General features: G+C 40.0%; 2 protein-coding genes and 1 long non-coding RNA gene across 7 annotated transcripts; 2 read left to right on the top strand and 1 right to left on the bottom strand.

Annotated features, from left to right (window-relative positions):
- Positions 1 to 790: 790 nt before the first annotated feature.
- On the top strand, positions 791 to 12,963 carry LOC111243748 (regulator of microtubule dynamics protein 1-like). 4 transcript variants are annotated; one of them, XM_086979388.1, is made up of 8 exons: positions 792 to 1,279; positions 3,708 to 3,911; positions 6,355 to 6,448; positions 6,863 to 7,072; positions 7,485 to 7,919; positions 8,369 to 8,576; positions 9,107 to 9,266; positions 9,721 to 12,963. In XM_086979388.1, the coding sequence occupies exons 3-8, from the start codon at positions 6,357 to 6,359 to the stop codon at positions 9,852 to 9,854; spliced, it is 1,239 nt and encodes a 412-aa protein (XP_086835514.1). In that variant the 5' UTR covers positions 792 to 1,279; positions 3,708 to 3,911; positions 6,355 to 6,356; the 3' UTR covers positions 9,855 to 12,963. The 4 variants fall into 4 exon arrangements, with proteins under 4 accessions (XP_086835515.1, XP_086835514.1, XP_022645508.1 ...); XM_022789773.2 differs by having other exon boundaries at positions 792 to 1,447; XM_086979389.1 differs by lacking the exon at positions 3,708 to 3,911 and having other exon boundaries at positions 791 to 1,279.
- Positions 12,964 to 13,203: 240 nt separating this feature from the next.
- On the bottom strand, positions 13,204 to 18,629 carry LOC111243747 (mitochondrial tRNA methylthiotransferase CDK5RAP1). Of its 2 annotated transcripts, XM_022789771.2 has the most exons (8): positions 17,957 to 18,628; positions 17,078 to 17,278; positions 16,565 to 16,847; positions 15,936 to 16,085; positions 15,283 to 15,671; positions 14,754 to 14,911; positions 14,002 to 14,081; positions 13,204 to 13,830 (listed from the first exon to the last, which is right to left on the bottom strand). In XM_022789771.2, exons 1-8 carry the CDS (start codon positions 18,158 to 18,160, stop codon positions 13,643 to 13,645), a joined length of 1,653 nt encoding a protein of 550 aa, XP_022645506.1. In that variant the 5' UTR covers positions 18,161 to 18,628; the 3' UTR covers positions 13,204 to 13,642. The 2 variants fall into 2 exon arrangements, with proteins under 2 accessions (XP_022645506.1, XP_086835507.1); XM_086979381.1 differs by lacking the exon at positions 17,078 to 17,278 and having other exon boundaries at positions 17,957 to 18,629.
- A 1,291-nt stretch (positions 18,630 to 19,920) lies between these two features.
- On the top strand, positions 19,921 to 22,178 carry LOC147758019 (uncharacterized). Its single transcript, XR_015320495.1, has 3 exons — positions 19,921 to 20,455; positions 21,098 to 21,360; positions 21,674 to 22,178. It is a non-coding gene; the product is annotated as an uncharacterized LOC147758019 (long non-coding RNA).
- Positions 22,179 to 22,626: the final 448 nt, after the last annotated feature.

The following is a 22,626-nucleotide window of genomic DNA, read 5'->3' as shown; positions in this document are numbered from 1 at the left end:
CTGTTAAGGTTACAAGACGTATGATGTTAACACGACTGTGTTGATATTTGAAAAGATTTGAGTCGTTGAAGAGGATGGGGCAAAGAGGCTGGCCGTTGCTAGCAGTGGATGAAACATTAAGCGCAAATAGTTTGATTAAGACTATGTTTCAAATACGATTTCAAACAATAATTAAATGCGTTTTTCACTTGATTCAACAGGCATGCTATTACTTTCACCGCATCATTCGGATACTATATGCTTATGACAATAGGGAACGATTATGGGTCCGAACGGCGCATTGATTGCCACCTTCTCGCTGCCGTCATTGGTCTCAGTTGTTAAATACTGACCAGAGTAATTCACTGTCTTTACTATCGCTTACCTCCGTCGGCCCACTAGCAGCCAAATATTTTCTTCATCTAGCCATTGCACAGAAGAAACAGATAGGCAAATTGAATAATATCATTTTGCCTTTATTTTCAACACCTACGTGCGATATATAGATACATATAACGCCATGTTTCGCGCGTCTTGCTCAAAATGTTCATCAACAACATTGAGGTATCGACCGACCGTTTCTTCGAAGTTAATTTCGAGTCTTTAACATCTTTCGTTGGCCTCGACGGGCCAAGCTAATTCCAAATGTTAGCGGTAAACCCTATATTCATCAGACCGACCTTGGCCACCAATTGCGCTGCCTTGCTGTAACTCTGCGTAGACCCAAGACCTTAAATACGCTTGGATACTGGTATTATTCTCCAACCCTTAGCAACAACAACCACAATAGCTCCGGGTGTCGTCTGTCACCGTAACCGCGGCGGGTCTTCTAGCTCATCCGGTCCTATCTGGGCCACCTCTGCTGCTGATGCCTTTGCCGATGGCCCATCTATCGGACATGCCGTCATAGTGAGCTCGGATCGAATCCTGTTCATCCATTTCCCTATAGGCTGGTTCATCTGTCCGTCTGCTCTATTAATTTTGGTTCTTCTGCTAATTACAAAGAGAGAGTGGAGTTGTTATAGGGCAAAGTGGCAACGGCAAGAGGGGCAGCAGCTTGAGAGGTTAGACAGCAGAAGCTGCGATTTACTCCCTGGTGCATCTGGTATCGTGACGACTCTTGTGTGTTTGCGGTGTAGAGCTCTTGTTCGATTCGGTGGGCGGTACCCGGTGCAACTGTCAACGATCGTTGGATCGGTGGTGGGTCGATTCGTGCGCGTGGCTGTTTTTTTTTTACGATTACTGACCGTCCGTTTTCCCGGTTCCGACTATATGTAGGCCCTGCTCATTCGTCAATAAAGTGAGTGTGTGCGTCGCTTAGCTGGGTATGGTTTATTAACGCTGATGGCACCTCTAGCGTATGGTGCGATAATGAGCTAGGACGGTGATGTCTATACGAAGATGAGGGAAAAGATCCGGCGGGGGTTTCATGTTAATTCCCATCAACGATAACGCAGAATAGGCTACGGTGAGTAAGCGCTGGGTAACAAAGGTGGACGAGGGAAATAGGAATGAAAACCATATACCAATAATTTACATTTTAGTGGTATAACGGTAATGGGTATGAGGTTGGTGATTAAGTAGAATGAAGCTAATAGAGTTGCTTCTGTGAGAGATATATACACACGATGGAAACAATAGTCAAAAACAATGCTAGTAACATATCGACAATTTCGTTGTAAGAAATAACGTGGTCATTTCGCTAATTACCAGTTTACTAATGGACAGAAAATCAGAGGCTCATTATCTGGATAAAATATTCATAAAGACATAAGACACTCGAGAATAGAATTCATTAGGAGATATCGAGTATCTTATACCGGGTTCGGCAACAGCTTTAAACCCGGACGCCACACTGGCTTGACTGGTTGAAGTTGGCGTAGAGCCATTAAAAACTCTGCCTTCTTGGATGATTTACAAAATTTGACAAAGTCTGTCAATGAGATTCGCAGTAGGAAGCTATCATTTTGTGGGCGCACCATGTTGTTTGCTTGTGTGTTAATGAAAAAGTCGCGGTAATGAAACCTGATCCGAGAGAAATCTACGAGCACAAACTTGCAAACATCAAAAGAGTCGGATCATGCTCTGGTTCAAGGACACCGGAGTCAGAGAGCGTCAGCTAAGGGAAACGCGGGAAGGTAGTTCTATCTAATAACTGACATATTGGGAGTGAAAAAAAATCTGTTTTCAGCCGTCTCATCCAACGAAAACGCAAGTGAATTATTTTGCGACTTTGTGCTTCTGAAGGGCGAATAAAGATGGCTAAAAAAAAAAAAAATGGTGAATACAACTAAAGTTACCGGAGGGTGCAACTTTAATTGCGTTTTAGCACCGGTGAAATAGGCATCGTGAAATGCCACCGTAACCACCTGGCAATAAGTAATAGTACGCATTTTATGGCTGATAGAAACCAAGTGTTTTTTTGCCGCGTATCGTGTAATACTTCTACAGGGAAGCATTGACATGTTGTGGTAATGGCTACACATCTGCTGCATTGGTCTTCTTCTATTACCTTAGCCCCCAAAAAGGTTCCTCAAAAAAGAGATATATTTCTACGCTAGTAGAAGGAAGCGTGGAACGAGCCGTTTGGGGCCTCGTTATGCTACATTAAACACTGTCCGGAATCTTTGTGATTTAAATGGTTATTTGGTGATGACGCGAAAGTAATTGAATACACTGGGTGCGTTTTTGCTGCTTGGTGCATTTTTTTAGGTATTAGCTTTTAGAAGAGTCTGAGGGACTTAGCTGGTGCAATAAATTAAACCTAGACTTTATTATGACACCTTGCGAAACATATTATTGATAAAGCAGACGATCCGATTTTGCAATATATGAGTATATTTCTAAGCTACTATCCTAGTTATAAATAAATCGTTCAGCTACTTAATCGCTTCCACTCATTTATTGCCAATTGAATATTGATCATATGATTGGTCCATCTTTTTTTCAATTCCAGAATATCTGGAAAACAATAGAGGGATTAATTCAAGTCGAAACAATTTCCACCAGCAGTTAGTGACCGATTGCGCCTCAGCTTACGAGTTCTACCTATGTCCTCGTTCAATTTTCCTTTTTGTATCCAGCTGTAAAGTGACTAACCCACAGTGGCATACCGCTTAGCTATTGGTAGTTGCAATGGTTGCAGTAGAAACAGCAGAGCGATACGTGATGAACAAACATACGTATGCTAATCAACATTATTCTAGAATAACCCATGCCATCGTTGCCCTCCATACTCCTTTTGTTGGTGCTGCACTATCGCACAGGATAATATACAGAACGCTACTTGACATTTTACAAGCTATGGGGCCGCTTTCATTGTTTACATTTAATTTGATTTATTAAATAGCTTGTTCGACTCGTTCTGCTTCACAATGGGCGAGGTGCTAGTGGTAGTTAAATATCCGACATGTCAACGCGCACGGTCCTTAACGGGTGAAGAATCCGCGAAGGAGGTTTTGCCCGCTGTGTCTGAAACACCGTTACCCACAAGCTTCGTAAGAGCCCCTAAGGCACTAGTTACTCGTAATAAACATTAAACATCCAATTTTCTAAAGGCCAATGTGATAATGTTTTAGTTTGCGACGCTCTTCTGCTACCGTATAGAGTTGTAACCGGCTGATGTTTAGAAAATGACTTCGAGAGATCGGTTCATTTTGAAATTAATTCATGGCTTTATAATAACTTATAGTTGATTAAAAAAAATTTATTTTTTATTCCTCTGACAGTTGTCTGGTATCGGCGGTGCACTCGGGTCAATTAATCGCCGATGTCATTCGAACCGCACGGCAAGAAGGAACAGTACCTATGAATCTGTATCTAAAAGAACCCTAAGGGGAATGTAAAGAGAAAACGCATATGGCGTACGAGGAACCACGCCAGAAGTCAGCGTCAGAGCACTTAGCATAAACAGAGTCGAATAGATTTATAAGGTAAAGCCGTTGCAACGAAGACTATATTGTGACAAGAATCACTTATATACATACAAAATGTGTTCAAATTTTCAAAAGAGGATTAAATAAATATATATGTATGTACACACTTTTTACAAATTTAAGCCGATCGGAAAGATGCTCTTAGCGGAACTCGATTCGAGAATAAGCGGCTTTGGTCGACTACCATATTAACCATATATTTTGTTCGTTCGGCCAGATAAAAGGAAGAAAGCTTCTAGATAAACCTCAAATAATTCAGTAGTGAGTTGCAAATCAGTTTTCGCATACATCCGGAATAACTGGCAGCAGTGATTGTTTCCTTTTCGAGAGATATCTAGTGATGAAAAATGCCCCGGGTATCCATTTCGAGTACGAGTACCAGTCTGCGACAAAATCAATTCAGTATTGCCACTAGCGTCGCTTTCTCTAGTGTTCGGCGGTATTTCCTCGCTTGATCCTCTTCTGGTGGGCGACACAGACTAATCCACATCTTACCTGTGGCAGCACTGTGTTCCAAGCGCATGTTTGTTATGTTACAACGTCTCCATATGCGTTCCACATAGCGTATGTCCAATGCTTTCAGGACATGCATGTTGAGCCGGTAATGATGACTAAAAGCTCAAAAGTTTTCGTGATTTCAACAACTCGTTCTTCCTCGTTTGTGGCCCTGAGGAATAATCTGCCGGCGCTCCGGCATAAGTCACTCGTTACCGTTATCGCGAATGGCAAAAACAATCCTTAACAACCGAGTTTGTGGAGGAGAATAACAAAAAGAGCTGCTGTTACAAAATACTTCCAGTTATACCCTTGGCGCGTCTCTCCACTTCCCTAGAAGCTCGAGGTATAATTATAAATAAAGAATATGGCTATCGTAGAGGACAACCAACAATAACTGCCTGCCAAATCTCGATGGCTTAGAGATCCGCCATAAGCACAAGGAACAAATAGTTCATCTATGCTGTATTCGTCAATTTCAAACGGCATTCAGCAGAGCGCTAAAAAATCAAATTTTGTCCAAGCTCGCCTAAGCAGAAGTTCCATCCATACAAGCTCACCCAGCTGATAGATTCGATTCTAAGAGAGTTTTATTACCATACGACATGGAATGAAGCCCTTTCTAAGAGGTGACAGGAGTGGCTTATGGCAATAGCCTCAGCCCCTTACTTTTGACAGTGCTCCAGAACGATCTCCCACGTAACAAAATCGGAAAATGGAAGGTGAAAGCAGATACTGTACATCGAAGATCTCACTAGTTTTCAACAATACATAACGGATATCGGTTTCGAAGTCAGCTTGCACAGCAAGTTTGGATACACGTGAAGCATTTTTTTAAAATCTAAAACTGACTTTACGCTCTTCCGAAACTTACTACGGTGAGCATCTAACAAAATGCGTAAGAAGAACCTTAGTAGCGAGAACTGCCATGGAAGAGCTGTCGTTCCTCTCCCTTAATACAGCAATACGCCTTTTTAATATCGAATCTGCACCAATGGCCTCATGAATGAAGCTCATTCGAGGTGACCGTTGCATAGCTTAGTTGTGTAGGCTAGACCAACTGAAGCCTCTTTTTCTCAAAAAAAGTGCTGAGCCTGCATCTTGTCATAACCGCTACGGGTATTTTCCGACGGATACGCCACTCCCTGCTAAGATTCTACAATGCCAGTATGGCTTACAAAAAATGTCCACCTTTCTGAAATTTATCTGACAATGGTAGAGATAGATGGCTGACGTCGACCCGGAATTCTTCGCCACCGGTGCGTGCGACGGAACGTGTTAAGAACCTCATAGAAAAAACTGAAATATGGTAGTTGCTACGTAGTGTAACGCCTCCACTATGTTGTGCGTGGTAATGACTTGTACCATAAGTAAAAAAAGAGTCGCATCTGTGCCCAATGCGGAAGCCTCTGTGGGCAATACCATCTAGACCCATATCGAACAGCACTTTCATTAAGTACCATGGCGCAAAAAAGAACAGCACAATTGAAGCACTCTGTGCTCTTAATTTTATTTATTTACTCTATTTTCACTGCTCACATTCTATTTTAAAAATTCTTTTATGTTGTTCATATACAACATTAGTACTTCACTGAAGGGCTCCTTCCCGTGTGTTTATACATTAGATTCTACCTCAGGAAAACAGGCTATTAACTACTTAATGTTGATTTTTAGTTTTAAACGGTATCCTTGCCTGTAAATTCATTATCCTTTGACGGTACTCAATTTGCAGATAGCCAAAGATAGCTATAAACTTAATATAAATACATCTCAAGCGTCACCTGTTAGTTGTGCTAATTTTAAAAGATGTACAATATGATGTTTATGAATCTCAGTTTTGTAATGTCGTCACTAGGATTGAACATTGTACCTAAGATTAAGCGATAATTTATTTGTCTGATTATTTTAACATCACCATCGAATGCGTTATTTCATTGTTTCACAGAGATGGATCACCTCCTCCGCGATAGGGGATCGCTGGTAGCCGCCCTCGGGGCCGGGGTCGTCGTCGGCATTTCTGGCATCTACATGTACTACAGGTAGATGGATGTTACAAGGGCAAATAATTGATACCATCTTTTTTGTAATTCTATATGTTTATAAAGAAAATTGCCAGTCTATGAATATTTTCTATATTTTCGAACCAATTTCGCCTATGGAGTAGAAGAGCGGCATTAATAGACTGTCTCCATATGCCCTATGCGCTAATATGTCTAGTAGTAATCAATAAACACATTTGGTTGACATATTAATACGTAACTACATGAGGTATAGTCAGTTCATTTTAGTGTACAGGTTCTATTTGATTTAATGATTAAATTTTTAGACGGTCTGTGCATGAGTATGTCGCAGACGAAAAAGCTAATTAACAACATACGCTCTCTTAGTTTGGCTGAATCTCTCTTTAGTAAGTCGGCACTTTTCAATTTGTCTTATTTCATTTATATTTATAGACTCAACAAGACAATGAATCGCGAGATCAGTCAGTTGGCGGGGACGATCGATGACCTGAGAAAAGAGCTCTCGGACCTTCGCGAGAGGGAAGAGCTGCTCGAGGCGGCTGCACAGTGCCTTTCCCCCATCAAGAGGTCAGCCTCGTCCATTTCGAGGACCAGCAGTGCCAATGGTTTTAATTTCAGGAAACGGGCACCGCCGCCGCAGCGGTAAGAAAATGAAAAGTAATCAATAATGCTTAATTAATGAAAGTATCTGATTTTAGACGATAAGTATTTCAGACTGATTATGCACGAAGTATTAGCAAAGAATTAACTGTCCTTTTGTTTTGAACTGGTGTAAATCTTCCACACCTTTAAGCCGAATTAAATAGTGGTTTTGTGATAATGTTTAAGCTATTTCTTTTTAGCACACGCCAGCATAATCAAGAGTGTATGATGAAAAATAAATATTCACACCGATATTAAAAGGTGAAAGTCAGTCACATGTTCTTTTTCTCTACCAACTAAGACCCTACCAGTTTACCTAAACTCAAACTTTGATATATATATATATATGTATATATATATTTAATTGTCGATTGCATCTCTATTTTCTTCGATGGTACCAATCCGTGCACAGAGTTCGTCGAGTCGTTGACGGTGCTGCTGCGTCGTCCCCATCGACGACAACCGATTATATGACAGCTTTAGAAGCGACTCTTGTCAACGGTGTTCTCAGCGACGACGACGATGAAGAGTTCTTCGATTTTCCGGACTCTGAGCACGAGGCTAGCCAGTTTGCGGGCAATCAGCCATGGGCCGGTGCGGGCGAGAGTATGGCGTCGCTTGACGTAGACGAAGGCGATCGCTGGCTGACGCTTATCGACGGCCGACTCGACGATGCCACGACCGATAAGGAGGAAATTTACCTTCAGATGAAGCTGAAGAAATCCGAATATACTGAAAGTGCGCATTTCTACTGGCGATTGGCAAAGGCAACGCATTTCGCCGGCATTGTGGCTCAGAGCGCGGGAGACATTGCAAAGAAACGAGAACTGGCCTTCGAGGCACACAAGTAAGTAGACATCTTCGTTGAAGCGATGAAAAATCGTAGATTGATTTGCTTGTCTGCTCAGTGTTGCCATGCGATATTTAACATAAGCACGATTATTACGATTGAGCTAAACGCTGCGCGGAATCATTCCAAAACGAACTGCTGCTAGAGAAGGATAAAAATTGAAAGTGAAGGTGAATTGTTGTGGTAGTACTTCTTGAGATCCTGTAATGGTGAAGTGTTTACCTAGGGAGCCCTATGACTTAGGGCGCATTTATTTATGTAGTTGCGTTTCGACACCAGATGTAGACATGTTTCGATGCATGCCGGGAGAAGACAGTCGTTTGAAGCAATGCTTTACCGAATGTAGAACTCAATGCATTTATTTATAGTAGTGGTACTTTTAGTAACTTGACAATGGACAAGAAATGAAACAGCATGGTAAATGATAGTTGGTGCTTGTTTTTCAGATATGCAATGGAAGCGCTAAAGTTAGATGAAGCAAATCCCGAATGTCACAAGTGGTTCGCTATTGCTGTCGGGTCACTGTCCGAATTTGTTGGTACACAACAAAAGATCCAGAATGGATACTTATTCAAAAAACACGTTGACATAGCTGTGAAGCTCAAGCCACTTGACCCGACATTACATCACATGCTTGGCCGGTGGTGTTATGAGGTACTTGACAGTTTTTAGGTTATTATTCTATTATTGATTTTTTATTATTGATTGAATATTTTATATTATATGGATTTACAGATGATTGTGTCATCGATTATTCAATCTTACAATGTTGATAGTATGTAACGAACACGAATTCATATCCTTGACATTGGATTAACAACTATTTACTAGTCACATTATTGCAAATATTGTTTGACCCTACAAGCTAGGGATTGGCTAAGGACCAAAAATATAAATATTGTTTAAAAAGGTCCTTGTTTGTCTCACATGAACGCCGTGTGAGCGCAAACAAGTGCTCTGTCAATGATATTTACCGTCTCGCACAGTTCTGGAGACGCTGCTAGGGCTACAACCAAAAGCAGTGAGCCAGTCTCTCAAACAACAACAACATATCTCTCAAACATCAATTGATTATAGTACTCTAATTGTTATTCTCAGATAGATGAAATTCAAACAAACGGGCCATCAAAGCAATATTAAAACAATATTGAGTTAGGTTGTGTACCACATTATCGCCCTTACAGGTCGTGCAGTTATCGTGGGTAGAGCGTAAGCTTGCATCGACGCTCTATACGATACCGCCCGAGTCTACACTGCAAGAAGCCCGTGCCCACCTTTTCGAGGCAGATAAACTCAAGCCGCACTGGAAGGAAAACATGCTGTATATCGCAAAGACATACATTGGTACGTTTGAGCTTTAAAGAAAATTACGACTTCAACTTGTGCTTTACTTTACTGTTATCTTGTTTTATGTGAAAAGTTTGCTTTTTTAAAGGACAAAGCTTAGATTCAAGTGAAAGTGTACTGACTGCGCGCATGGAAATCGTTATTGACATGAACTTAAAAAATAATCAGCAGTGATTACATTAGTATAATTAATAAATCGAACTCACACCGAGAGCTGCAGAATTAAAATACCACCTGTGGTTCCGATAGGCGTTTGTAATGTTATTTCTATTTGTTGTAAGATAAAAAAAAATGTTTATGAAAAAAAATTTAGAAATACTTGAACAGATGTCAGATGGCACATTCGGTGGTAACGACAAACGTCTAGGCGAACTGCATGTTATTAGATTATCGCCTATACTATGAAGATCTCATTCTTGTTTTGTGACGAATTTCCCTTCGATACTATCAGGTGAAGCCAACTATGCCCCTGCGATATCTTGGATCGACCGTGCGATTGATGTCGCTTCGGAGACAGACGGCGATCGGGTTGCCCATAAGCGGCTCGTTGGTCTACAGGGAACGTACGCCAAATACCGCCAATAGGAATATGCAATACAGCAAACAATGAAGCAGCATTATAACATTATGAGGGGCACAAGTTAATATAAAACCAATGCTCGCCGTCGTAGTCCTTGCATTCAGGTGTCCACGATAAACATCGAAGAGGTTTTCGCTGTTGAGATATCAAATATCCGAAGGACGTGTTTGACCCAGCAAATACCTGCTCAGCTAAACGTTGTCGTCTGTACAATCTCGTCAATACACGCAAGCAGTTCGAACACGGAGCAGACTTGCTTTTTTCTTAGTAAAAAGGATCATTTGGTAAGCAACAGAGAGATGAAATACGAAGGCATAATTTGAGCCATTGCCCCAGGTAGTGAAAGAACAGGGTGCCTAAGAATACCGGGTAGTAAATATATTTCGTTGCAAAGTTGCCACAACTGATGCGATTCAGTGTCGGAGAACAAGCACACGATAAATAACTTGAATATCGTTGTTGCATGCTAGAAAGTGTGGGGTTATGATTCATTTAAGGCGTGCGGTAAATGCTCGGCCCCCTATATATATATATGCCTCTTCTCGGCAATGTATGTATAATGTTACTGATTGGTGTGGTCCCCCTTTCAACATCTTTCAGCTCTGAAAATTGTGGACGTCTGTTTACTTGTTGTCAACCCACGAAATAATATATACGAATAAACAATACTACCCTTATTCGGATGGCTTTACTAAGAAACAAAGTAGTCTATGAAGTTGTCATGGGTACCCAAAGGCGGCATCTTGGTCAGTAGCGTACAATCTGATGCATTATCATCTGTACATAACAGAATTTAATGCTCTAAGTGCTTAACTCTTAATTCCGAGACAGTCTATGGACCACATAGCAAAATAATCTATTTTTCGTGCTGGGCTATATCCCAAAATTTTTACGGAGAGATTTGTCCTGAAAAGATGCAGCTAATATGAAACCACGTATTGTTCCGTATCGTACTGCCACAATGAAAACTACATAGTAAAAACATGGTCTATCTACAAAAAATCCCTTTTTATTGGCAAACTGTTCTGAAATTTGCCTGCCTTCTCCAACCTTTTTTCCTGAGGCGCAGCCTTCAATTGGATAATTTCGCGATTTCATGCTCGCGTACGATGCATATACGTATGTCGACGAACATGACAACGATGCCGTCAACCAAACCGATCTATGTTAGATAGCGGTAACAGCAAACTGCAATAAGGCGAAAAAAACTGATGTTTGCGTAAAAAGCAAAATGTATTGGTACACTTTGACGCATGCAACGTCACGAAAAACGAGTAGAGATAAAACGTTGATTGATTTTCTGATCTGATCTAGTGACGATCTCTCGTCCCGCGCACAGATTTGAAGACGTACGGTTGTGATAAGAACGATGGAGAGAGACGTTAACAACTTCACAGTAAAAGCAGACGAAAAAAGAAAAGTAGCAGACGGCACAGAGAAACATCAAATGAAACCCGTGAAATGTCTAGATGATTTCAAAGTTCGCGCTTAGTCGTGCGCTAGCGATGAAACGAAAACGTTTCTACCAAGCAAATATCCCAACAAATACTTATAGTAAAAACAAAGCAGGGAACTGTAGTCATCTAGACGGGGAGCAGAATAGATTTTTTAAACAAGAAGATATACTGAGAAATGGAAATATGTTCTGAAAATAATATATCGATACTATGATCATATGTAGCACACAGTAGGAATAACTACCAGACGGGGGTCTGCACGCGAGTGTGAACTTAAGTACAGTAACTGTAAAAATCAAGAGAAAATTTTGTCTTGGTGCTGGATCAATTTTCGCCCGTTTTTTTTTTTCGATGATTTTCCGGTGAAGTCAGTATTACAGATTAACCCTAAAAATAATTTATCTTTTTCCAGACCAGTTTTTGGTTTGGCGAAACGCCAATAAAATGTGTAATAATTGTATTATTATTATTAAAACGTATCAACAGAGATGCAATGTATTGTTCTGTTATACTGACAATAGCCACATATATGGTATATGACGGAAGCAGTAGAATACGGTGTGGGCAAGCATTTTTATTCGTTGGGAACACAGCACGCTTAACAATGCGTAAACATATGTTCTATTTAAGATATATATATATACTCTTTTCATACTTTTCAGTTTATATATGTATCGCACAGTAGAGTGGAGTGTCATACGAAATTGCTTTACGTTGAACTAACCATTGTAAACCCTTAATGGCAGATAGGCGAAGCCATATACTCGTATAGCAGTGGACTAAGTAATTACTTCTTTTAAAGTAACCTTCTTAAGCAATTTTATTTTTACAAGGGGTATTATCGAGAAGAGATTTGTGCTGATACATATGCCTTGAACGTTTGTACGTGTAAATGCGGTTGAGCTATACATATAATTATTCAATGACTTTCATTTGCCAGAAACACAAAGACATTATCCGGAATTTTACATAATAGGACCAAACTGATTAAGGTTTATTTGCCTCCCAGGTCAACTCGTATCACCCACTACATAACTTTGACTAACATCAGCGCAAGTAGATAAATGAAAAACAAGGAATTGAAACAAGGAAGGAAGGAAGTTAGCTAGAATATATTATGTAAGGTGCGAGTTTTTATGCATCAGCACACATCAAACTCATCATTTCGAAGACAAAAAAAATTAAAAAGAATAAACGGATAGAAACAAAAGCAAATACTAATTCCTAAGAATAAGCAGTGGAGTAATCGAACGCTAAATTCTAAATAATTTTTAAAACAAATTTAGTAGTGAAACATTTTCCCTATTCATTTATACAGCAGTAAGCAACTTGAGTCATCGAACAGAAATATATATATATATACATAGAGGAACTAATATATATATCTATATATATATAGTCACTCTACAACTCCAGAAAAACAGAAGTGTTCCACTGGGCAAGAGTACGATCCAATGAAACCCAGCGGCGAACTAGGATACAACACAATGTGCGTAAAACTGACAGAAACGGCGCACAACACACACAAAAATTGAGAACAGTTCTTGGAAAAGTATTAAAAAAAAGTAAAACGTGGACGACTATTCAGGCTAAACAAGAGATAAAGTGCGAAAAGGAAAACTGGTCAGACGTAGCCAATCTGCGATATTTTAACAAATACGTGAGAAAACACTACGAAACAGCAATGCAAAGAGCGAAACGCAGATGCAATTACAACAAAAATGTAAACGACACAAAGAGGTGATCAGATATTTACAATAACGTAATTCTAATTGAGGGAAAACGGTAAAGAGGCAGACGAATATTTGCGCAAGGGAAAGCCGACGAAGTCCACGCGAAGTGGGCAATAATAGGATTATGATGAAGAAAAATGATAATAAAAATGTGTATACTCGAATATTTTTTTCCAATAAAAAACGCACGTTTCTTTATTTAGCTAACCTTCAAAATAGAAAAATTCGAAAGTTGTATACCTGTAGCAAAACCTATTAGTGTTAATTCATAGTTATATTTTTCTGTTTAAAAATTTGGCTGTATATGAAGGGCGTACACTTATATATGTGGAGTTCATTTTAGGTAGTTTTATTTATTGGGCTTAAGTTACTATCTTTGTTATTGTGCTCTCGAGCTGTATATAGGCAAACTCAGGATACTTCGCTGCGATGCAAAATTCAAACTTCCGTGAACGTATTCTTTCGTATTTTTTTTGTATTTTCTTTTTATTTTAAAAATTTTTTTTGTATATCTTTGTAAACTGTTTGGATTTGTATAACGTATGCTTCACAAGCATTTTCCTGTTGACACAATCATTACTTATTAACAAGCTGGATATTATGTTAAATGCGAGAAGTTTCACGCGATTTCGTCGTCGCTGTGGTATCAAATTCATGAAGTGTCGTTTTGTACAGCGGCCGACCTTTTAGCACTTGCGAGTTACTATCAGTTACTTGGACTGCGATATAATCCCCAGGTGAAATTTGTTTACTGTTTACAGTTACCGTGTCAATGATAACCTTCGTATTACCTGCAACAAAAACGCCATTAGAGACTATTAGCGCAAGTCAGTAAAATTATTACATTGTAAGCATGGACATGCATGAGTTGAGCAAACTCCTAAAAACAAATTGCGCGTACGTGTTGCACTTCTAAACAGGGTGATTCTAAAACGAACGTGCATAAGTAGAGAATCGGTTACCTTCATTCCGTCCAAAGAGCTGCTGATCTGACCGTCGAGGGCTACCTTCCACAAGAATTAATTGTGTATCACCAATTTGTCTGTCGAGAACGGATTAGACACCAAATAAGTTTTTATATTCGCTGTGGAAACTTAACACACTCGCGGTTAAATTTGTAGTAAAAAAAAGCGGACAGATATTGGACTCTTTTGAAGCTCCAATAGATTTATGTCACTGCTTCTAATTTTGGCAAAAATGTCGTTACATTCGAAGTTACAGGCAGAACGTATAATTTTAGCCACTGTTTTGTTTCTAGCCTTCGTCTACAAATAAAGGTGCTTTTCGTGTAAATAAAGAAGTCAGAACATCTAAGCTGCTAGCTTTTATTTGCTCCATGCATCTGATACGCTAAGATAGCTATGATTTGATCTAATGTGTTGTTAGCATCGTTCTAAATAAGCTAATCAATTAAAATATAACATCAACCGCACATAAAGATACATTTTTTTTCTCTGCAATCGAAACAAGCTCAATTTTTCTGAAGCAGAAAATCAATGCGTACGTATAAATTACAGATATTGACGTATTTCAGAACAAATGGTCATACAGAGATTTCACGTAGGTACTGATAACCCGGGCCAGATTATTGCAGTGGCTCAAGTCACGAGACCTACTGACATCACAGATTATTTAATCTCAGAGTGCTATAAAGTAAAGAAGCAGGACGGTAGCTAGACTGGTTTAACTGAGACATTTGACTCCGTCTACTTACGCCTTAAAGTGAGGAGTAACAGTCTGTCGAAAAGCGGCCAATACCTCTGTGGCACGACGTTTTTTCACTTCCATCGGAATGAGATCTTCAAGATTTCGGTGAGCTTTTGTCTTCTCTCGCATACTGTACGGGAACACGAAACAGAAGTTATAATTCACCTGTAACCAACCAATCGTATGAAACAACACCTTGGTGACAAAAATATCTTTTCGACAAAACTAATAACTTAGCCATTCCATTATAAAAGCTAAGCTTTAATTGCTGTAGAGATTTCGTTAATAACAGATTAGGAATTAAAAATCATGCCAGGATCCGAACAAAGTAAGTACAGCCACTGCAGAGATTTGTCGAGGCTTACGCAGAGCTTGAAAACGATTTTTTTTCCAAAAAAATGTTTATGAGTAATGACGCTCAAGAACTGCGCGTAAAAACTGTCATCCTTATTCGCCGTAGAATTGGTGCACTATTCTTTAATTAGAAAAAAGCAACTTCTAATAAAAGACAAATCGATTCCATAGACTTGACAAACCTTTCGAACGAGATCGACTGTCATCTCATGGTCTTCCTCAGTTTCACCGCAGAATCCACTAATGAAATCACTTGTTAGCCCAACGTTTGGAAGATAGCTTCGAATTGTCTCCACCAGAGATAGGTAGTCCTCACGCGAATACCCTCGAGCCATGCGCTCTAGCACGACCGTGCTACCGCTCTGAGCCGGCAAATGGAGGTGGTTGCAGATATTTCGGTGCGACGAAATCACCTGGAGAACTTCGTTTGGAAAGTCCTTGGGATGTGGCGAGGTAAACCGGATTCTCATCTCCGGGTCGATTTGTGCAACTTGATGAAGGAGGTCGGCAAAGCCAAGCCCGCTAGTTGGCAATTTGCATCGCTGTTTGAAGCCTTTCGCCAGGCCAACACCTACAAAAAGTGAGGACGATAGTTCGTGTATAACACGAACAATGCGTCGCATATATTCACAAATTAAAGAGCTATAAATCCCCGATATAGGTTGTGCTAAACAAACTGTGGATAGCAAAAACGATTATAAGCTTCAAACCAACCTAGGCACACATCATCAGATGATATTATAAACAACTGTGATTATTTCCTTGAGCTTAACTTATGTAGAATACACTAAGAGTACTACGGACAATTCAAACAGGATGGAACGATCTAGCTTACCAGTGTATTGGATAAAGGGATGAGACTCAGCTGACATATCGCGGTAGCTGTTAACGTTTTGACCAAGAAGAGTAATTTGCTTCACTCCGTTGAAGGACAGATGACGAACTTCATCCAGGATCGAGGCCAGCGGCCGTGAACGTTCCCGACCTGATAGTTAAATGTATTCATAAATATGCGCATAATAAATGGGAGGGAAACAAATCTTTAATTTTTCTTACAAGCTGCCAGAGAAAGCGTCAATATCAGCTCACAAATCAACAACGATGCCTAATTATATAGAATCGCACATTTGTGCTTATCAAATGCCTGACTACAAATGACTGAAGTGAGTGTAAAATGGTGGTACTCAATCCCCTTAGATAATACTGAACCCAGCGATTTAAGTCTCAGTGTCCTCTAGCTGGGCTAACAAGTATTTTCGCATTGTAGTAATTAATTGCTCGTTCCAGATAACCCTTAGCCATTGTGTTTGAAGTTCCAAAATACGAAGAAAACAGAACCACTTAGCAAGGTGACCTATAACACGGTTTAGCCTTTTGATGGCCATAGCATTACCCCTCTAAAACGAAACACAATAGGGGAGGCGTTAGCCACCTGCGACTATGTAGACTCCATAATACACCTACCTCTGGTAAAAGGGACGATACAATATGTACACAGATTATTGCATCCTCTCATAATCGAAATGAAGGCAGTCTTTCTGTTCGCATCTAGTCGAACAGGTGTTACGTCCGCGTAAGTTTCGTCCAATGACAACTGAACATTTACACCTGTCTGGCCCCCGTGCGCAGTCTCTAACAAACGTGGAAGATCGCGGTAACTATCTGGGCCTGCAATAACGTCGACGCTCTTCTCGACTTCGAGCAGAGTCGTTTTCAATCGCTCTGCCATACAGCCAAGGACCCCGATCTGCGCAAAAAATTCGAAGCCAATTTGTTAGACAATATATTATAAAATTTTAATCCAACTTCAGGTTCTTATAACGTGCGATACCAGTTAGATATCTATCAAGGATCGATAATAGTATTGTGTTTGACTTGGGTAAAATACTAGCGACGTACGCAAACCTTTTCATTATGATCATGACTTGTCTAGAGCTGAAGTTTCGCATGCGTGATTATAGGAACAAGCGAACAAACCTGCAAAAATCTTTCGCGTTTTATTCCCTTGAGCTGGCGAAGTCGATGCCAAATTTTGTTTTCCGCACCCTCGCGTATTGAACACGTCATGATAAGAATAACATCAGCTTGGTGCTGTTCGGTAACCCTTTTATAGCCACTCTTATTAAGAATCGACCATACGATCTCAGTGTCATTGACATTCATCTGACAACCATACACCTACAGAAAAAGACTGATATGACGTTTTGCTTTTTGTGCTGAATAATATGTCATCATTTATCTACCTGAGCCTTCGGAGATAGTTATCAATGAAGGTACGATGTTTTTTGATGTTGTTAGTTGTAAATATGTTTCATACACACCTGGCGTTATCCAACCAGCTAGTATGGGTCTCAAGATCAGTTACCTAAAACCATGATATCCTATATACTTTTTAAATAGATTTTTTTGCTCACTGAAAGCAGTCCTTTGTAGAACCTAGTTTAATGCGGAACATAAAGATGGGTTTTCTGCTTGGACATCGTATTAGGGGTCCGCAAGCCGGAAAAGCCATAAGTGGTCAAACACTAGCCCGGTAAGCCGCATCAATGGCGAGAGAGAAACGAAGCAAAAAATGAAAAAGAAATCAAGAAGGAACCACGGGGCTAACCCATTACCTTTTCAGGTTCCGTAAAACTTCTATATTTTTTTTTACGAATAACCGTATCAATAAATTTACGCATCACGTATCATCTCTCTTGTATTATAATTTATTTACTTAATAGCGTTCCTGAAACAACAGTCCGATTGAATCTTTTTCCTACTAAACTTGAAATGCTTTTAAAGAGGGAATTGATCTGAATATTTAATAATACACTTCGAAGATCAGAATAGCTAGAGGAATTGAAATGAACTTACCTCAAAGAAAACGTTCTTTTTCTCAACGTGAGGATTGAGATATGGCATTTCTGTAGGAAACTCATCATTAGCAACATTCCGATTTAAAAGGGCCGCATCAGCAACAAAACTTTCCAAAGGTGGGCCTTCGGCTAACTTTTTCGACCATGAACTACAACTTCGCCTTAGTATAGGCCGTAGATGCATCCACCCGACGGACAGCATTTTTTTTAGTCAAATTTTAGAAAACGTTGTTTCTTTTAATATATATTATTATATATTAGAGCTTCCACCACATACCATGCTCTATATGACAACTCACGACTTGGCTAATAAGACTTTATAATACACATTCCCAAAAAGTATATAGTCTGCGAATCTAGGTAAAGAAAGCGCTGTGTTTTGTCGATTTAGATATTCACTACTACCACTTCAGAAAACTTGCGCACAGGCAAACCTCTTGCTCAGTAAACAAGCTCTTTTTACATAGCGTCCAGCGTCTTTATGTCATTGCCTAGCTGGTTCTTTTTGACGCCCAATCGCATTGTCCAACATCTTGAGAATAATAAGCGACCCCTTTCAAAAAATAACCGTGCATCCTGGTATCGTTCTATTCTCAAATTTTATGCGCATCCGCGCACCAGCGCCGCTACATAAATAAACAACAGATTTGACCTGTCTACTCGCACTCACCCTGCGGAGGGCGTCTGATAGTTTGGTCGTCACGATTGCTAATAGCGGGCCACAGAATACAGACGACGCGCGCACCCTTTCTTCTGTTGAGGCATCGTTCGTAATAGCTCTCTATTGCGGGGTAGACTGTGAAATCAATTCAGAGAACTATTTGTTTCAATTGTGACACGGAAAATATTTGTTTATATTTATACATTTCCTTTTCATTAGGTATAAGAAAATGTATCCATACTTACAATTCCAATAGTAAAGACTTAATGATCGCTTCTCGCGGGATAAATGAAAGTCTAACCGTTCGCAATGCTATTATCAACAAAGGTACGGTCCTTCGCTGTGACTTCCTCCACAAGTCCAGCACTGGCACGGAAGAAATTATCGTTGAATCATCTTACGCTGACTGCACAACTGTCAGTATTTTAGTCTTCGATATATTTATTTTGACGGTTGTATCGGACGATTAGTGTTTTTAAGGTTTTTATACGCCTCTATGTTTCGGGCTTTATGGCCGGTATCGCGGTTAGACATTCCATCAGTCGGTTGGCTCCTAGCTTGAAACGAAGTCTGTATATGCTCGGGTTCGAACCTAAACCACAACGCATTTCCTAGAATTTGCAGACAAATACATTACTCACCAAGTTATCATAGTGGAGTGACCAGAAAGCGCACGGCGCTCCAGCACTGACCGTCATATCTGCATGTAATTAGCGGGCCTTCTTGTCCCTACTAGTTAACATTACGAGAAAAGAACGTATGGGTTAGCCTGGGAAACTAAGGCTTTATTGCATCTTCATTCGTCTGATGATGACCGGTATGTTTAAGTGTGAAAGATATTTGAAATAATATACAATTACGACAAAAATTAATATAGTAGGAAAAATAGGAAGTCGACGAAGTTCATCTAAGTATGCAGAGTCCCTGAGCTACAATAAAAAGTACTATACAATAAAAACTTGCCCCAGGAATTACATGAAAATTATTTTATTTTATATGTATTTTATGATTTTTCTACTTTCGTATGCTACATAATTGCAGGGCTAGAGAGATACTCGAACGCCACATGCGGGTAGCCCGTTGTATTATTGAATGAAGATCCAGGTCGATTTGGAACATAAGAAATGTATACGGAAAGAAATTCACATTGAGTTTTGGTGTTATATAAATACATAGACTATGGGGCAACCTGTCCGTTGTGGCGTTTCAAGGACTCCGCCTATGTGGATCTGTAGCCGTGCGGTTTACAGGTCCATATTTCCTGGCAATCCTCGTCTTCTAAAAAACAACAATACCATGAGAACAGCGACTTGCCTTATTTACCAACAGACACACATCAACCCGATTTTTCGCGGAGTGATCACCCAAAATCCAATAACACGACCCTCGGTTATGCATCGCTATCGCTACCCTCGGTATTGCTTCGCGTTTGTTGTTTCCGGGTCGGCGATTATCTCCGACATGTTTCCACGCACAAGGCGCATTTCGTGCGGTGCGGCATGCACTTCAAAATTTCCGTCCCCCCTCCTGGCAATTTGTGCGTCAGAGAAATTCCTGCTTTTATGCATGCACGTGCGTATATATGCGACAACTTACAGCTTCGTATGTGAGCGCATGGCAGTACCGTGTTATGGATTTGTGTGCGTCTCAGCTTATGGTTGGCTGTGTAAGATTTATTCGGTTATATTGGCTAACAGGTGGGGGGGGTCCCATTGGGGGAGACGTTGTTACCTTTGTTCTTGGGGGGCGTGAGAGAAGCGGCGCAACCTATACCGCGTTCGATTTGTAGCAAGGGCATTGCATAGCGAGGTGAAATAAGCAGATTTGCTTCGCTCGGTAAGGAACTGTTTAGGACATTATTGGACACTGCTACGTGATTGTTGCGCAGTTTGCTCTTGTCTTCGCTAGAGTAACTGACGGTGCTTTTTATTGCAAATGCAGTACTAACGTTGTTTTGAACTTTGCCTTCTTCACAACTACCTGAGAGGGTAGAACGGAACTGATCGTTTTGTGAAACATGATTTACTTTATCCGAATGAGATGTACAATAATGAATGAAAAATGTAACATAACATATGCAGCGGTTAACGCGAAACTGAAAACAGCCATTTCTTATCGTTCCTAATAGTTTTCTTTGCGGTTTTTACAAAGTGGCAATATGAACTCCTCAAGCCTAAGTGTACTTCCGGCATAAGCTAAGGTCTGATAAAAGTTTGAAAAAAAAACTGCTTATCAAACCTTAGGGCAGCTACCCTATTTTCATATAATCTATCAGCCATATTGCCTTGTTTGAGACGTCAGTATTAAAGAAAGTGAATGGTACATAACGTCCTAAACATTCATAATATTTTATGCTTTAGTTTACTTGATATTAAACACGAGTGATAAGGCATCCGGAGCGGTACAAACCTTACCACTAACTCGTGGCGTTTCTGTCTTTTCTTGTGTGATACAAATAACGTTTTTCAACGTACACAGGTACGGACTAAAAGGTTTTTGTCTCAACGAAAGCCGCTCTCACAGAAACACTGCGATACCCAGCCGATGACCTTTACTACAATTCTGGTGCTACTCACCCTATTAACCTATCTTCTTTCCCTAACTAAATCATCACTCCATCAACTGTGGCCAGCAATCTTTGGTGAGGTTAATAGCACGAGGGACGCAAAGCAGAGCAGAACTGTCAAAGCCATCCATCCAAAATTACGACGATCCAACGAAAGACTGGGGCCTTCATATGAGTAAGTGTTAGAGTAGCTTTGAAGTCAAGGGAAAGGTTGTGGACTTTGTGGCAGTGCTCCACGTTAAAAACGCAGAGCTCACGTCGCGACTGAAAGAAGAGGTACAATACACAGAATTAGAAGGAGAAAGGGAGCATATCGCAGCTGATACTGAGGCTGCTAGCTGTTAGGGCAGATGTTTAAACGACAGATGTTTGTTAGTGCCAGTTTTATAAGAAGTCAGTGGTGTTACAATTTGTGCTAACAGTAAATCTTTCAAGTTTGACGTTTGAAACAGCCATTAATGCGTTGCTTTATGTTTTGGCTGAACAAGACGACATAGTGACCAAAAGCGAATGCAGCTCTTCTGGCAGCAGTCAACGCGATGCAGGACGTTCGTTGCTTCGTCAAACCAAATGAGAGCCGGGGAAGACCAAGTGGTTATACTATGCCGCGGCTAGTACCAGCCTATATAACGACTGCAGACAGAGTAATTGATTGATAGCGGTGGCTTAGTTTGAGATTGATATAGTTCGATTGGCCGCTACAGGATAACGTGAGACGAATCTGATGGCAGGCTTGATCCATCACAGGCTTGATCCAACGGGAAGCTGGGCTAAAAATTGAGCTAGTAACGTCCAGATATTCCGAACACCAATGCTCTGCTCTTATACGATCAACTATTCTAAAGTAGTGGTTATGATATGGAAACTGCTCTTATGCTGTATAAAGGTATAAAAAGTCGTTCCGGGGAGATACTCTTGTGAGTTCATCTATACGCCTTAAAATAAAAGTTTTAGAGATGTAAAGTACTAATATCCTTGATTTTCAAACAAAAATTCACTTGAAACAATAATGAATAATGGCGACTTATATTATTGATTTAAGTGCGATTAAGCTCACATGAGAAACGAATCCGACCAGCAAGCATGCTTAGAAAGCAGTACTTAATAACGCGTGATTTTCCTTTTTTATAAATAAATGACTATTTTCTTTGGTTTTTTGACACAACATCTTCGAACGTAAATTTTATGTGGAAATTTTTATCATCCCTTTTGACCTACACAATGTCAGTGCATTACAAGGATCATCCAAAAAAACAAATACCGACAGAGGAAGTGTTTGATAATAAAATATCATTATTTTCTTGTAACTGTGATAACCGTACTGTAGTGACGTGAAAAATTTTCGGGCTACTCATTTTTGATAGAATAATTAGAATTAATTTTTAGTAGCAGCAGCGATCTTTATGGTTCGTTCGAATCCATTATCTGATATACAATAAAT

The sequence above is a fragment of the Varroa destructor genome, unplaced genomic scaffold (assembly GCF_002443255.2).
Source record: "Varroa destructor unplaced genomic scaffold, Vdes_3.0 BEIS01000002.1, whole genome shotgun sequence".
In the NCBI taxonomy this organism is placed as follows: Eukaryota; Metazoa; Arthropoda; class Arachnida; order Mesostigmata; family Varroidae; genus Varroa; species Varroa destructor.
This window is presented reverse-complemented; position numbering and strand designations above follow the sequence as displayed.

Coding starts and splice junctions, on each gene's coding strand:
- LOC111243748 (XM_086979389.1), top strand. CDS start 6,357: ATGGATCACCTCCTCCGCGATAGGGGATCGCTGGTAGCCGCCCTCGGG. Junction 7,073..7,484: donor CGGGCACCGCCGCCGCAGCG/GTAAGAAAATGA, acceptor ATCCGTGCACAG/AGTTCGTCGAGTCGTTGACG. Junction 7,920..8,368: donor CTGGCCTTCGAGGCACACAA/GTAAGTAGACAT, acceptor CTTGTTTTTCAG/ATATGCAATGGAAGCGCTAA.
- LOC111243747 (XM_022789771.2), bottom strand. CDS start 18,160: ATGCTGTCCGTCGGGTGGATGCATCTACGGCCTATACTAAGGCGAAGT. Junction 17,279..17,956: donor AAAAGAACGTTTTCTTTGAG/GTAAGTTCATTT, acceptor CTTTTTCTGTAG/GTGTATGGTTGTCAGATGAA. Junction 14,082..14,753: donor GTTACTCCTCACTTTAAGGC/GTAAGTAGACGG, acceptor CGTTCTCGACAG/ACAAATTGGTGATACACAAT.